At 35.1% G+C, this 15,808-nt stretch overlaps 1 protein-coding gene across 1 annotated transcript in view; it reads right to left on the bottom strand.

Moving 5' to 3' along the window:
* Positions 1 to 7,433: 7,433 nt before the first annotated feature.
* Positions 7,434 to 15,808, bottom strand: part of LOC113640015 (cadherin-like protein 26) — a 28,125-nt gene continuing 19,750 nt past the window's right edge. Inside the window, exons 10-17 of the mRNA XM_027142341.2 lie at positions 14,119 to 14,349; positions 12,717 to 12,938; positions 12,060 to 12,181; positions 10,485 to 10,592; positions 9,968 to 10,018; positions 8,907 to 8,954; positions 8,483 to 8,563; positions 7,434 to 8,322 (exon numbers count right to left, since the gene is read on the bottom strand). Of these exons, the coding sequence (XP_026998142.2) occupies positions 8,119 to 8,322; positions 8,483 to 8,563; positions 8,907 to 8,954; positions 9,968 to 10,018; positions 10,485 to 10,592; positions 12,060 to 12,181; positions 12,717 to 12,938; positions 14,119 to 14,349 (1,067 nt within the window). The 3' untranslated portion in view covers positions 7,434 to 8,118. The remainder of the gene's footprint in view (positions 8,323 to 8,482; positions 8,564 to 8,906; positions 8,955 to 9,967; positions 10,019 to 10,484; positions 10,593 to 12,059; positions 12,182 to 12,716; positions 12,939 to 14,118; positions 14,350 to 15,808) is intronic.

The raw sequence follows: 15,808 nt of genomic DNA, 5'->3' as shown, positions 1-15,808 counted from the left end.
TCTCTGTTTTTATTAACTCTAACCGTTCCTTGTATAAGTATTCGATTCGGTCTGTAGCAAGGAATTTCTGGTTGCAAAAAAAAAAAAAAAAAAATCCAGTCTGATAGAAAGTGAGCAGAAAGAATTTGCAAAAAAAAAAAAAAAAAAAAAGAGGACAATATCAGGCCTTTAACTTAGATTTAACTTAGATCATTCAATCAATAAATACCCACTTTTTTTAATTCACTCACTCAATCTCACTCACTCATCTTCTACCGCTTATCTGAACTTCTCGGGTCACGGGGAGTCTGTGCCTATCTCAGGCGTCACCGGGCATCGAGGCAGGATACACCCTGGACGGAGTGCCACCCCATCACAGGGCACACACACACTCTCATTCACTCACACACTCACACACTACGGACAATTTTCCAGAGATGCCAATCAACCTACCATGCATGTCTTTGGACCGGGGGAGGAAACCGGAGTACCCGGAGGAAACCCCCGAGGCACGGGGAGAACATGCAAACTCCGCACACAAGGCGGAAGCAGGAATTGAACCCCCCCTTTTTTAATTCAAATAGCAACAAAAAATTTAAAAAAAAAAAAAAAATCAAATGAAAATGATTTCAATCCCAAGAGTTTTTTTTTCACCTAATGTCCTAAGAGGATGTATTTGTTTGACCAGTGATTTCAGCAAACTTATTGTTTTTGTCTGTGATGTTTAGGGCCACTGTGCTGCACAGTTACTCATCACACCACCTTGTCATAGATTCTACTGATAGAATAACTGATTAAGATGCTTGAAAGAGAAGCCTATTTAAGTAGAAGCTGAAATATTTAAAATGGAATGTAATGTCATCATTCCCAGGTCTAACATGCAGTTATTATGGTTGTATCATGTTCTATTCAGACTAAAGTGAGATAAGGGAACAAGTCGGCTCTGTTTTAATTAAACAATCATCCGCTCTTTTATATAGAAAAATAGTTGCATGCCAACACACTCCTGGTTATGGCTTATCTCTCCCAAACGTGTCCAAACAGGCTTCATCATGAAGAACTGGAAAGGAGAACAAAGTGATTTACTTATTCTTATTCTGCCTTCTTTTATTATTATTATTATTATTATTATTATTATTATTAGTAGTAGTAGTAGTAGTATTATTATTAGTAGTAGTAGTAGTAGTGTATTATTATTATTATTATTATTATTATTATTATCATCATCATCCTTATTTATTTATTAAGTTCTGACTGAACATCAGTAGATGACTAATAAGTTTACTGACTCCTTTTAATGGATTTAACTCTATACCAATCTCACTAATGTGTTTCCTGCTTTGAATAGCTAATGCATGCTGTAATGAATTGTAATAAAAATATGTAAACAAAATTCATTCTATCATTTGCATTAGTATATAGGAAAAGGTAATTTTACTTACTTCCTCTTTTGTACAGTTACTTGTAACCGAATCCACCCACCCGCATGTATTTCCTCTTGTCCTAAAAGCTGTGGCACCTCCATGGTTGTGTTTGTTATCGCCGTCTCCTACTAACGCGGAAACTTATTTTCATTTGTGTGTTGAGTTTATCAACAAGTCGTGAGATATTTTAATGTTTTAACTTAAAAGAAACTTTAAATAAAAAATGATAATGACATATTTAGCTCTGGAAGTAAAATAGGAACCTTCAAAAATCAAATCAAATCCAATGTTATTTGTCACATACACATACAGTACAGTACAGTACAGGGCACGACATGCAGTGACATGCTTTTTTCATCTGTCCGGTATATAAGCATAAAAAGGAATGCAATTTAGGATAAAAAATAACAAACCAAAACCAAAAGGAGATAGATAAATAAAAAAATATAAACTATATAAAAACTATATAAAATATGAAAATATATGTGGAAAAATAATGTATATACATACACATAAATATACATAAATGTGTATGGTTTTTAAAGATTGTCCTTAAAGTGTCCGTGTGCAGTATGGTGTGAACTGTACATAGTGTATATAGTGTATAAAGTGTCCATGTGCAGTATGGTGTGTACTGTACATAGTGTATATAGTGTATAAAGTGTCCATGTGCAGTATGGTGTGTACTGTACATAATTTATATAGTGTATATAGTGTATAAAGTGTCCATGTGCAGTATGGTGTGTACTGTACATAGTGTATATAGTGTATAAAGTGTCCATGTGCAGTATGGTGTGTACTGTACATAGTGTATATAGTGTATATAGTGTATAAAGTGTCCATGTGCAGTATGGTGTGTATTGTACATAGTGTATATAGTGTATATAGTGTATATAGTGTATAAAGTGTCCATGTGCAGTATGGTGTGTACTGTACATAGTGTATATAGTGTATATAGTGTATAAAGTGTCCATGTGCAGTATGGTGTGTATTGTACATAGTGTATATAGTGTATATAGTGTATAAAGTGTCCATGTGCAGTATGGTGTGTACTGTACATAGTGTATATAGTGTATAAAGTGTCCGTGTGCAGTATGGTGTGTATTGTACATAGTGTATATAGTGTATAAAGTGTCCGTGTGCAGTATGGTGTGTACTGTACATAGTGTATATAGTGTATAAAGTGTCCATGTGCAGTATGGTGTGTACTGTACATAGTGTATATAGTGTATATAGTGTATAAAGTGTCCATGTGCAGTACAGTGTGTACTGTACATAGTGTATATAGTGTATAAAGTGTCCATGTGCAGTATGGTGTGTACTGTACATAATTTATATAGTGTATAAAGTGTATATAGTGTATAAAGTGTCCATGTGCAGTATGGTGTGTACTGTACATAGTGTATATAGTGTATATAGTGTAGAAAGTGTCCATGTGCAGTACGGTGTGTACTGTACATAGTGTATATAGTGTATAAAGTGTCCATGTGCAGTATAGTGTGTACTGTACATAGTGTATATAGTGTATAAAGTGTCCATGTGCAGTATGGTGTGTACTGTACATAGTGTATATAGTGTATAAAGGGTCCATGTGCAGTATGGTGTGTACTGTACATAGTGTATATAGTGTATATAGTGTATAAAGTGTCCATGTGCAGTATGGTGTGTACATAGTGTATATAGTGTATAAAGTGTCCATGTGCAGTACGGTGTGTACTGTACATAGTGTATATAGTGTATAAAGTGTCCATGTGCAGTATAGTGTGTACTGTACATAGTGTATATAGTGTATAAAGGGTCCATGTGCAGTATGGTGTGTACTGTACATAGTGTATATAGTGTGTATAGTGTATATAGTGTATAAAGTGTCCATGTGCGGTATGGTGTGTACATAGTGTATATAGTGTATAAAGTTTCCATGTGCAGTATGGGGTGTACTGTACATAGTGTATATAGTGTCCATGTGCAGTATGGGGTGTACTGTACATAGTGTATATAGTGTATATAGTGTATAAAGTGTCCATGTGCAGTATGGTGTGTACATAGTGAATATAGTGTATATAGTGTATAAAGTGTCCATGTGCAGTATGGTGTGTACATAGTGAATATAGTGTATATAGTGTATAAAGTGTCCATGTGCAGTATGGTGTGTACTGTACATAGTGTATATAGTGTATAAAGTGTCCATGTGCAGTATGGTGTGTACTGTACATAGTGTATATAGTGTATAAAGTGTCCATGTGCAGTATGGGGTGTACTTAGTGTATATAGTGTATAAAGTGTGTAAAGTGTCCATGTGCAGTATGGTGTGTACATAGTGTATATAGTGTATATAGTGTATATAGTGTATAAAGTGTGTAAAGTGTATATGTGCAGTATGGTGTGTACTGTACATAGTATATATAGTGTATAAAGTGTCCGTGTGCAGTATGGTGTGTACATAGTGTATATAGTGTATAGTGTATAAAGTGTATAAAGTGTCCATGTGCAGTATGGGGTGTACATAGTGTATATAGTGTATAGTGTATAAAGTGTATAAAGTATCCATGTGCAGTATGGTGTGTACTGTACATAGTGTATAAAGTGTATAAAGTGTCCATGTGCAGTATGGGGTGTACTGTACATAGTGTATAAAGTGTATAAAGTGTCCATGTGCAGTATGGTGTGTACTGTACATAGTGTATATAGTGTATAAAGGGTCCATGTGCAGTATGGTGTGTACTGTACATAGTGTATATACTGTATAAAGTGTCCATGTGCAGTATGGTGTGTACATAGTGTATATAGTGTATAGTGTATAAAGTGTATAAAGTGTCCATGTGCAGTATGGGGTGTACATAGTGTATATAGTGTATAGTGTATAAAGTGTATAAAGTGTCCATGTGCAGTATGGTGTGTACTGTACATAGTATATATAGTGTATAAAGTGTCCATGTGCAGTATGGGGTGTACATAGTGTATATAGTGTATATAATGTATAAAGTGTATAAAGTGTCCATGTGCAGTATGGTGTGTACATAGTGTATATAGTGTATATAGTGTATAAAGTGTCCATGTGCAGTATGGGGTGTACATAGTGTATATAGTGTATATAGTGTATAAAGTGTATAAAGTGTCCATGTGCAGTATGGGGTGTACATAGTGTATATAGTGTATAAAGTGTGTAAAGTGTCCATGTGCAGTATGGGGTGTACATAGTGTATATAGTGTATAAAGTGTGTAAAGTGTCCATGTGCAGTATGGGGTGTACATAGTGTATATAGTGTATAAAGTGTGTAAAGTGTCCATGTGCAGTATGGGGTGTACATAGTGTATATAGTGTATATAGTGTATAAAGTGTGTAAAGTGTCCATGTGCAGTATGGGGTGTACATAGTGTATATAGTGTATATAGTGTATAAAGTGTGTAAAGTGTCCATGTGCAGTATGGGGTGTACATAGTGTATATAGTGTATATAGTGTATAAAGTGTATAAAGTGTCCATGTGCAGTATGGTGTGTACTGTACATAGTATATATAGTGTATAAAGTGTCCATGTGCAGTATGGGGTGTACATAGTGTATATAGTGTATATAGTGTATAAAGTGTATAAAGTGTCCATGTGCAGTATGATGTGTACCATCTTTTCCATATAGAAATATTTCTCTTTTTTTTTTGGTAACATTGTAAAAAAAAATTCTTCACAGTTGTAGGTCTCTTTGACTACGAGATACACTAGTTCACATTAACACCCAGTGCATTTCCTCAATTGCTTACATCGCAGCAGATAGACGTTCATTTTAAGAGGCATTCAGCATTGTGAGATGTACAGTAAAACTTGTACAGTAGCATGTGTGCAGTCACTATGCTGCAGGTCTATAATATATTCCCCTTTATTGCCCCGAAGTATTATTTGGTATAAAACAGAACAGCACAGTATATGTAAAAAGACTTTTATTTATTTTGCAGACACATATCCAAAACAATTTTTACAAATGAATCCAGTCTTAACACAGCTGAGCAGTTAAGGGCTATAATTTCAAAATGATAATTTCTTGTGTAATTGTTCTAAATATGTCTGTAATGCTTCTATTCTCTGTTGGAAGTGAGTCCATGGAAATGTTATTATTATTATTATTATTATTATTATTATTATTATTATTATTATTATTATTATTATTATTATATCTGCACAAACTGGGCTTGAATCTTGACATTCATTATTTCACATTTTATTTATACATCCAAAGCTCTCATAGCCCACGTAGACCATGTAATGTGCAACATGTAATGTAATGTAAAGTTTTTTTTATTGTTCATATTTTTATTGGTGTGAAATATATAGTGTTGCTTGAAAGTTTGTGGACCCTTCAGAAATTCCTATATTTCTGCATAAAGAAGACCCAAAACATCATCAGAAGTCCTAAAAGAAAACAAAGTGAACACAACCAAACGAACGAGCGAACAATATTATACTTCTTCACTGAATTATCCAGCATTACATGTCTGTGACTCCAAGTACGTGAACCTTTTCTTTCAGTATCTGTTGTGAGCCCTTGTGCAGCAATAACTGTAAGTAAATTGTCCAGTAACTTTTGATCAGTTCTGCACAACAGCTTTTTATAAATTTTTGACAGAATTTTATTCCATTCCTCAGTACAGAAGAACTTCAACACTTTTATTGGGTGTCCTCATATGAACTCGTTGCTTCGGGTTATTTCATATTTGTTTTTTTTTTGTTGTTTTTTTTGGATTAAAGTCATGACATTGACTTGGCCGTTCTAAACATTATCTTTGTTCCTCTTTAATTATTCTTTGGTACAGAGTGCACGTGTTCGTCGTCTTGATGTATGACCCATTTTTTTTTAGATTCAGTTCATGGACAGATGTCTTGCCATTTTTAATTAGAGATCACTGGAATAAATCTGAATTCATTGTTCCACCAATGATGGCAAACTGTCCTGGCCCAGATGCAACGATATAAGCCCAAAGCATGATACTACCACCATCATGTTTCACAGACGGTATAAGTTTCTTATGCTGGAATTCAGCATTTTCCTTTCTCCAAATGTAATGCTTCATATTTAAAACAAAATGTCTTCTGGCTTGTCCACATGATCTCTTTAGCAAACTTCATGTTCAGCAATGTTCTTTGTGGAGAGTAGAGACTTTCTCCTTGTGACTCTGCCCTGCACACCGAGCACGTTCACCTCATACCTCCAGGGTTGGGGGTTCGATTCCCGCCTCCGCCTTGTGTGTTTGGAGTTTGCATGTTTTCCCCGTGCCTCGGGGGTTTCCTCTGAGTACTCCGGTTTCTTCACCAAAAGACAAAGACATGCATGGTAGGTTGATTGGCATCTCTGGAAAATTGTCCGTAGTGTGTGAGTGTGTGAGTGAATGAAAGTGTGTGTGTCCTGCGATGGGTTGGCATTCCGTCCAGGGTGTATCCTGCCTCGATGCCCGATGACGCCTGAGATAGGCACAGGCTCCCCGTGACCCGAGAAGTTCGGATAAGCGGTAGAAAATGAATGAATGAATGAATGAATGAATGAATGAATGATCTTTGTTGGTTAACCACTTCTAAGAAAGTACCAATGGTCTTAAATTTCCTCCGCCTTAAATTTCCTTATAGATTTTTGGAGTCCAAACTCTTCAGAGAGGATTTTGTAACCTTTTCCAACCCGATGAGCAACAATAACTCTTTTTCTGAAGTCCTCAAAAATCTTCATTGTTTTTGCTACGATCCCCTTCCACAAAGTCACGTCATGGACATCAGACATTGATACATCTCTGTTCTTTAAATAAAACAGGACCCTCACAGAGACCTGATTGTCATCTCGTTGACCAAAATCAGATGGACACGAATTTGACCTTATACTTTTGCCTCTCACAGATATATAACATTGAAACATTTTCCAGAATATAAAAAAATTAGCAAGTGTGAAAATCTGATATTTATGCAGATATCTAGAAATGTCTAAAGGGTTCACAAACGTCCAAGCGACATTATACATGTTCTGCGTTGTTTTTAAAAGAAAAACTTTTAAGGATATACAGTAAGTGGACATTTTAATGAATACTGCTTAAAGTACACCGTTCTGACTCCCAGCACCACTGTGTACCAGCTACAAAGTTCTGGCAGCGGTTCAAATCTGAATACAGATGCAGATATTTACATCACTATACAGGTACCATTAGTGGTATTGCATTACACCCTTAATATGTTTAATTATCATAAAATTATAAGTACTTTGAGTTATCAAATAAAAGTAGAAGTACTTTGAGTTAAAAAAAATCTTCCACCAACTACTAACACAGAACTTAAGATACAATACAACCCAATTATAGCTGCAACCAATGTAGTTTTCTTTAAAAAATATTGTTCCCATCATTCTTTTATCTTGAGTAAGTGCCTTAACCTAACCAGGGTCTCAGTCCTGGGTTGGATGTTAGTTCACACACACATACTGTACCCACACTCATACAGTATAAAACAAAACCTAGGAGCGATGTTGAGTAGCCAGTTCAAATATATGCAAGTTTGTAGGAAGTGGAAGCAAACCGGTCAAACATGTGCCCTTCTTTCCATCCATCCATCCATCCATGAGGTAGGTATGCTAATTCAGAATAACCTACATATGTCAGTGCCTTTCAAACTTACAACACTAACCTTAAGCGTCTCACAAAGAGCGAGCTAAAATATTTAATGATTATTAATGTTTCGGTGTTTTCTCATCCTATGACATTAGATCCGGCCTGCACACAGATGCCAATTTGTTGAATTGGATATCTGAATATGTAAAGATGTCTAGATCGAAATCTGTCTCAGGAATGGAGAGGGTCTCAAGTCTATGGTCTTCCTCGAGTTCTCCTTCTTCTGCATAGCAGCGTGGTTTATAATCACCAAGCTCCTCTTGTGGGTTCTGGAGTTGAAGGAGGCTCTGTAAAGGAGGAATAAGGGGAAAAAATATCTATTAAAAAAAAAGAAATCAATTTTGCAAATAATTTAAGGTTGTAACTGTAGAATCAGTTCAGCTAGAGCAGGTTCACATCCTCACGCTAGAGGATGTTTACAACTAGGGTTTTTAGTAGTAGCCTTACATGATCGAGCTGGGTCAACAATGCTTCTCTCATATGAAGGTCATTTAAGTGGTAAGTAGAATATTTTCTGCTCATCGATTGCTGAGTGGGAAAAAGATATCATCATATCATTGATGTTTATCTGTTAGCTTTGGTGAAAAACATACAGAATAACAAACATATACCAACCGATAGTTGTGAAATTTTGTGATCCAGCTGCCTAAAGAGTTAAATTTCCTCAAACATAATGGATTCTTTAAAGGTTTCACTGATCCCTACTGGCACAATGATTTTTGCCAAGACATACAAATTTATAATTCATAAAACAGCAAAAATTAGATTCAGTTAGCATTTACTTTCAATGCCTGATATGATGTATTCAAGAGTACAATACTGTATGTAGCCTGAATAGCGGCGTCTTGTAAGAAGGTAAATAACTTCTTACCATCGCGTCGTAATTGATGATCTGTCTGTAAGAACGTCTTGTCGAACTCTGAAATGTGCATAGAGTAAAAACAGTGTGTCAAATACAACTGTAATCTGGCTAATTTGTCCCACAAAGTTGGGATATGCGAAGAAAGAATTACACTGTGCTTTAATGTATATGTGATAATAGTAAAGGCTTCTTGCTCTTCTTGTTATATACAGTTATATACAGTATACCTTCAATGGTACTTAAAAAAAATAAAAATAAATAAAATATCACACATATCACTAGAATAGAACACTTGGACTATAGACCATAGAGACATTTAAAGGACACAGCGTAATTTGAAAAATTTTGTGCACACCATTTACTCATGTGACCAGATACTATCAGGATTTTATGACATGAAGACCAGATACTGTTAAATGAGCAGCAGATATTATCTTGTGTGCACCAACACTGCAGCTACACCCAAAATAGCTTCCCGTTTAACAGAACATAGTGGATAATATTTCCACCTTGCGTGGAAATATTCACATTTATTTATTTGGTTATTTATTTGGTTATTTATTTATCTGTCTATCTCTCACAATTCAAGTTTATTCAAGTGTGTATATATATATATATATATATATATATATAAGTGTATATATATATATATATATATATATATATATATATATATATATATATATAGTATAATGTATATGTGACAATAATAAAGGCTTCTTGTTCTACTACGTTATACCTTCTACTGTTAGTAGCAGCAGATATTATCTTGTGTGCACCAGATATTATCACGTGTGAACCAGACACCACTGCAACTACACCCAAAATAGTTTGCTGTTTAACAGAACATAGTGGATATTTTTACCTTGTATCTGAGTGAATGTTGTATAGTTTATGGAAAACTGCATTTAGCTTGGTCTCAAATATAAAGACATTGACAATTATATATATATATATATATATATATATATATATATATATATATATATATATATATATATATATATATCACAATTCAAGTTTCTGACATTCTGTAAATAAAAAAAAGAACATGACTGAATTATATTTACCCGTCGGAGAGATCTCCTAATGATTTGTTGTTCACTGGATGATTCAAAGCCCTGCAGAAGGGAAATGAAGAAAAATAATGAGCTGATGAGTACAACAAGGATTTATCAGCTGGTGTTTGTGTAACTTTTTGCTATCATAAGTTCCAGATGAGGAAGTACAGATCACTACCGAGGTATTTCTAACGAATCTTGAAGTTAAAATGCTCCTGAGCATTGTGTGAAAGGCCAAACCTGTGAAAGCCTAACGTCTCGTAAATCTCGTAAAGCAGTCAAGTTTGTGCCATATAGCATACACACATACACACACACGCACGCACGCACACACACACACACACACACACACACACACACACACACACACACACACACACACATATATATATATACATTTTTTCAATACATTTTTGACAATTGCTGTCACTTCTCACTTTGTTGTCAAAGAAATTGTTTACAAATGTGTTCAAAATGTTATGCAAACTGTAACCATTGCCATGATACGGAAGAAGTAAACACGTACGTTGTGAAACGGTAAATCCTTACTGGAAATCCCATTTTGAGCTTCAACTGGATTGGATGTCTTCAGGTTGTTCTCACTCATATCCATTTGTAACATTTTAGATGGCAACTTTATTAAAAAAAAAAGATAAATATGATTAACATTTAATCACATTTAAAGTTACACAGTACACAAATGTACACAATACGTCATTTCCTTTACTCTAAGGTTATAGACCAAATACGATTATACCAGAGAGAAACAACTCATTATTATTATTATTATTATTATTATTATTATTATTATTATTATTATTATTATTATTATTATTATGAATCAGAAGCATGAACATTTTAGACATTTTCACCCTATAACTTAAGTACAAAATCAATTTTTTTGAAAGTATTTATTGTAACTAATACAGTAATATATGCGTTTCAAATAATGATAGAAATGTAATACTGATAACAAAAATCTATCATAGTATTTATAATGTAAATATATTGTTATAATGTATTTGTAACCCACTCGAATAATTGAATCGATAGATCCAATAAATCTGTGGCTATTTATCATACTTAGAATAAGTGCTTCTTATTTGCACTTATATACATATGTTTCTTTTTCTTCTTCATTTTTCTATCTAATGCATAACATGTTTAGTCATGTAAAATACATGTATATCTATCTATCTATCTATCTATCTATCTATCTATCTATCTATCTATCTATCTATCTATCTATCTATCTATCTATCTATCTTTGTGTATTTTTTTGGGGGGTGTGAAATTAGAGAAGTTGATTCGAGTGCTGCTGACGTCACTTGTGCGCCAGCAGTGGTAAAAGATGCGCGCTGCATGTGTTTTGGCGGCTGCTCAACTTCTTCCATCCTCCCGAGTCTCTGTCTTATACACATGTCTGAACTGTTTCATTGCGTTAGGCTTTTGCAACGTGTGTTTATGAGCTGGGACTGTTTCACCACGGTGTAATTAATTGCTTTGGATTCGGGTCGATAAGGACGGGTTACTCTGGAATCTATTCGGATGAACAGCGCCCCCACAGGACTGTAAAGGTAACGTTACGTCAACTGGGAACTTCGGTATTTATACATTTGTCCATGGACTGTTTGGGATATTTTTATAGTATTAGATTTTCTTTTGTTGTTATTGGAATTGTTAAATAATATCTTATTGTTAAATGGGTACATTGTGCTCCATTTAAAAAGTTTTTTTTCTTTGTTAAATTTGACCAGAACAAGGAAGTTCCATAAACCTACAATACTGTTTAAACGTACAAAGAAAGTTAGTGAATACAATATTTATTTTGGTTCATTTTGTGTCTGTGTTTTATTCAAGCCGTTATACAAAATAAGACTAGGTTTCATACAAGTGCAGACACACGATTCTTATAGAATTTTTTTTGGTGCGAGACCCCGAACCCGGCCGGGACTCCAGACATCAAGATAAATTGCTATTTTAAGTGTTTGGTGATCTCAGACCTAGTAGATATTTTCCTTCTTTTCTTTAATGTGAATCCAACATACTGTATGGGTTACATATTTATAAGGTTTAGAGATCTGAATGTATTTTCAGTAACCTTGCAGTCTGTTCCAGGTGTCTCAATGTTGGAGTTAATAAGATACCAGTCAGGAGCATCATCACTTGGGATCATAGCGTTCTGTGGTTTGCACGATAGCAAAAGAGCCATTAGAAGAAACACTGTGAAAAAACAAACAAACAAACATTTTAGTCTTTATATCCGTTGGACAAATCCGAAATCAATTTTTTTTTCTCATTTGATTATTTACTTCATGGTTTAAAAAAAAAAAAGAGATTGTTTTTATTGTTCAGCTGTATATCTATTTGGATGCCCTGTTTAATTTATTTAATTTTTCTTATGTCATTTATTTCACTTAAATGAAAGGATAAGATCAAATTAATGCATAATGTGAATATTCATGAATCTATTCAATTAAATTTTAATTCAATTTATTTGTATAGCGCTTTTAACGATTTCCCGTTATCTCAAAGCAGCTTTTAAATTTAATAAATAAATAAATAAATAATAATGATAATAATAATAATAAGAAGAAGAAGAAGAAGAAGAAGAGGAAAGAATAAAAATAAATAAGTGAATATACACGATTAAAGTTTAAAATTAATTAAAAAATAATAGGAATAAAAATAAATAAGTGAATATATACAATTAAAGTTTAAAATTAATGAAATAAATAAATAAAAATCTCAGCTTTACCTAGCAGTAACAAGAAAGCGAACATTATGATCCCAATGGCACTAAGACTCGGTTGTGCAGACACGGATCTCTGAACATGGCAGTTTGGTGTGATGCTGCAGTCACACACAGTGACGGACACGTTTTGGACCGAACCAATGCCTTGGTTGTCTAATATTTGGATCGAAAGCATATAACGTCCTGAAAGTACGCTCTTCTCTCGGATAAGGTTTACAGTCGTTCCTGCAGAGAGATCAGATTATGTATTTATTATAACACATTAATTCAGCATTTTGATGTTTGTACAATATTATAAGTATAATAATGAGTAACTAGAATTGTGGTTAAATATATTAAAAAGCAAACTAAAGATTACAGATAATTTGGCATAGATTTTTCGAGCTTTGCAGAAGTTTTACAGTGTAAACAATAAGCAACAAATGCATGAGATGTAGCAGGATATTCAGATACGCAACATAAAAATAAACATTTATATATTATTATTATTATTATTATTATTATTATTATTATTATTATTATTATATAGTTTGTAATACAGTATATTAGCCGTTATATTTCTCAAGGTCTTTGCAACATATGCATCATATTTTTGTCTTAAATTGCCTTAATTTCTCTATACGCATGTTTTACATTTTTATTTGCTTATTAGAAGCAGGGTCAAATGTAGAGTAGAGCCCTGCGCGGGACTGTTTTTATAAACCCGCACCCGCCCGCTCCCGCTGAATTTCTGACCAGGACCACCCGCGCCCGCAAGCTGCGTGTTCCACTGGATTTTTTCTTGAGAGCTTGTGAAAATTTTGATTGTATACAAATGATCAGACTAATTTTTAGTTCAGGCTAATGCCCAGAATAACAGAATTAAACATGATTGCATTTAAATAAGGTAAATTAATACTAATGCTAATACTAATCTTCTTCTCAACGTCATGTGTTGACTCCATTCTTATTATTAGGCTACACACCAAATCCCACCGGGTCCCGCGGATCTCCCGCTAAATTTTCTGACCGCCCACTCCCGCCCGGGGCAAAGGTGAAACCGCCCGCTCCCGCGAGATTTGCGTTGGGTCCCGCGGGAGCCCAATCCCAATGCAGCCCTCTAATGTAGAGTACTCTTGCTTTCTTACGCCCGAGCCGTTATATCCAAGTATGACTCAGTCGGTTAAAATTGCACAAGCCTGTTATTACTATTACTTATTTCTTTTCTTTTGCAGTAACTAGAAGTTGCAATCAGTAAAGCATTGATATTATTAAGGATTACTTGTATCGGTCAAACCAACTCTTATTAGCGAAAGCTAAGTAAAAAATTGTCGAAAAAATTGTTGGATCATAAAACCATGATCCGTGTCTACTGATTTATCCCAATTTTAGGTAAAAAAAGACAATGATAAAGCTAAACTTGTACCAGGGTTAGGTTCGATTCTCCAATTTCCCTTGACATCTCCCAGGAGCTCATAGTGGTATGGTTCACTGTATGGTGGAAGATCCAGATCTTCAGCAGTGATGTTAGTCATAGTTTCCTCGTCTGATAAACACACATATACGTTTTCACTGGCCTTCTGCAACAGCGGCACATTATCATTCTGATCTACTAGATAGATGACCACCATCCCTGTACCGGTCAGTGGAGGTTCAGCTGTAGGTCAAATGACAGGGGGGAAAAAGCAAATTGGTTATTATGTAGTCTATGGAGAGACGTCAATTAAAGCATAGAGGTGAGAGAGAATATTTTCTGTGTTCTTATATAATATTTTTATATAAGATCTGCTCCTGCACTTTGGGTTCTAAGTTTGTATCCTGAAAAAAAGTTGCATTAGAGAAGAAACCAATGAAGAAACTAACTAACTAACTACAAGAAATAGTGTTTACTACAGGAACCAAATACAAGATTACAATTACAAATGTAAAAATCAATTGTATTTTTTTGCACAAGAAATCCATCGCAGAACTTATATTTTGTTATAAAGTCATATTTCTCCTTATTCTCATAAGTTCTTTTAGTAGCACTGTACATTTCTTCTAGTTTCTGCTTCGTAATCTAGAAAAAAAATCTATTCTTCTAACACTGGCTACGATACCTATATCTTTTAAAAAAAAACCTGACCTCGATCCCTGACAACTTTCAAATTTAGTTGAATATCAAAATACTGCAGTACAGCAGTTACGCTCATACCGTCACAGATTAAATGTACATCATTATGCAGTGATAACATATAAGGGGATTTATTTAGGGGGAAAAATAACCAAGGCTAGAAACACTGGGAACCAGGAACATAAAATGCAGGAAGACAGAAACAGGAACACTGACACAGAAACAAAACCAACAGCAAACCAACGACACACGGTACAAGACACAAAAACTGCTAGAATGTCCCCCTAGTGTCCAGGCAGGGAAACGTCCAGGCATTTCCTGGGTTGGTGAGGCAGGTGGAGGGAGCAAGGAACACGACGGTGCAGGTAGGGGGGGGTGAAGAAAAGGGAAAGGGAGCCAAGCAACGTTCACAGCCGAAGGGCCGAGTGACAATTCGCGGCCAGACCCATGTCTGAGAAAAGGAGTGATGGCGGGAAAAAAATTCTCCACTACCTTCACAACAGGAGCATAAAATAAATAAAAAATGCAAAAAATATAAGCCTGCAACACCCCCCCCGCGGTGTCCTCCACGGAAAAACAGGAAGTGAAGCGGCGTCCCCTACAGGAACAGGTGCAGAGCGAAGTCCACCGAAGAACACTTGGAATCCAGGAGGAAAAATTTCCCAAAAGGCCTGAAAGAGTATTCCAGAAAAAGTAGCTCCACAGATAGTAGGTGCCAGGCATGTCTGACTGGGTCTGAGTCTGGCTGAGTCCTTCTGTCAGGGAAAGTGGGGTTTGTCTTCACAGATAAAATATACACCCTTATGCAGGGATAATGCATAAGGGGTTTTATTTATGGGGAAAAATAACCAAGACTAGAAACACTGGCAACCAGGAACGTAAAGCAGGAACATGGAAACAGGAACACTGACACAGAAACAAAACCAACAGCAAACCAAGGACACGTGGTACAAGACACAAAAACTGCTAAAATGTCCCCCTAGTGTCCAGGCAGGGAAAATTC

The sequence above is a fragment of the Tachysurus fulvidraco genome, chromosome 23, assembly GCF_022655615.1.
Source record: "Tachysurus fulvidraco isolate hzauxx_2018 chromosome 23, HZAU_PFXX_2.0, whole genome shotgun sequence".
In the NCBI taxonomy this organism is placed as follows: Eukaryota; Metazoa; Chordata; class Actinopteri; order Siluriformes; family Bagridae; genus Tachysurus; species Tachysurus fulvidraco.
This window is presented reverse-complemented; position numbering and strand designations above follow the sequence as displayed.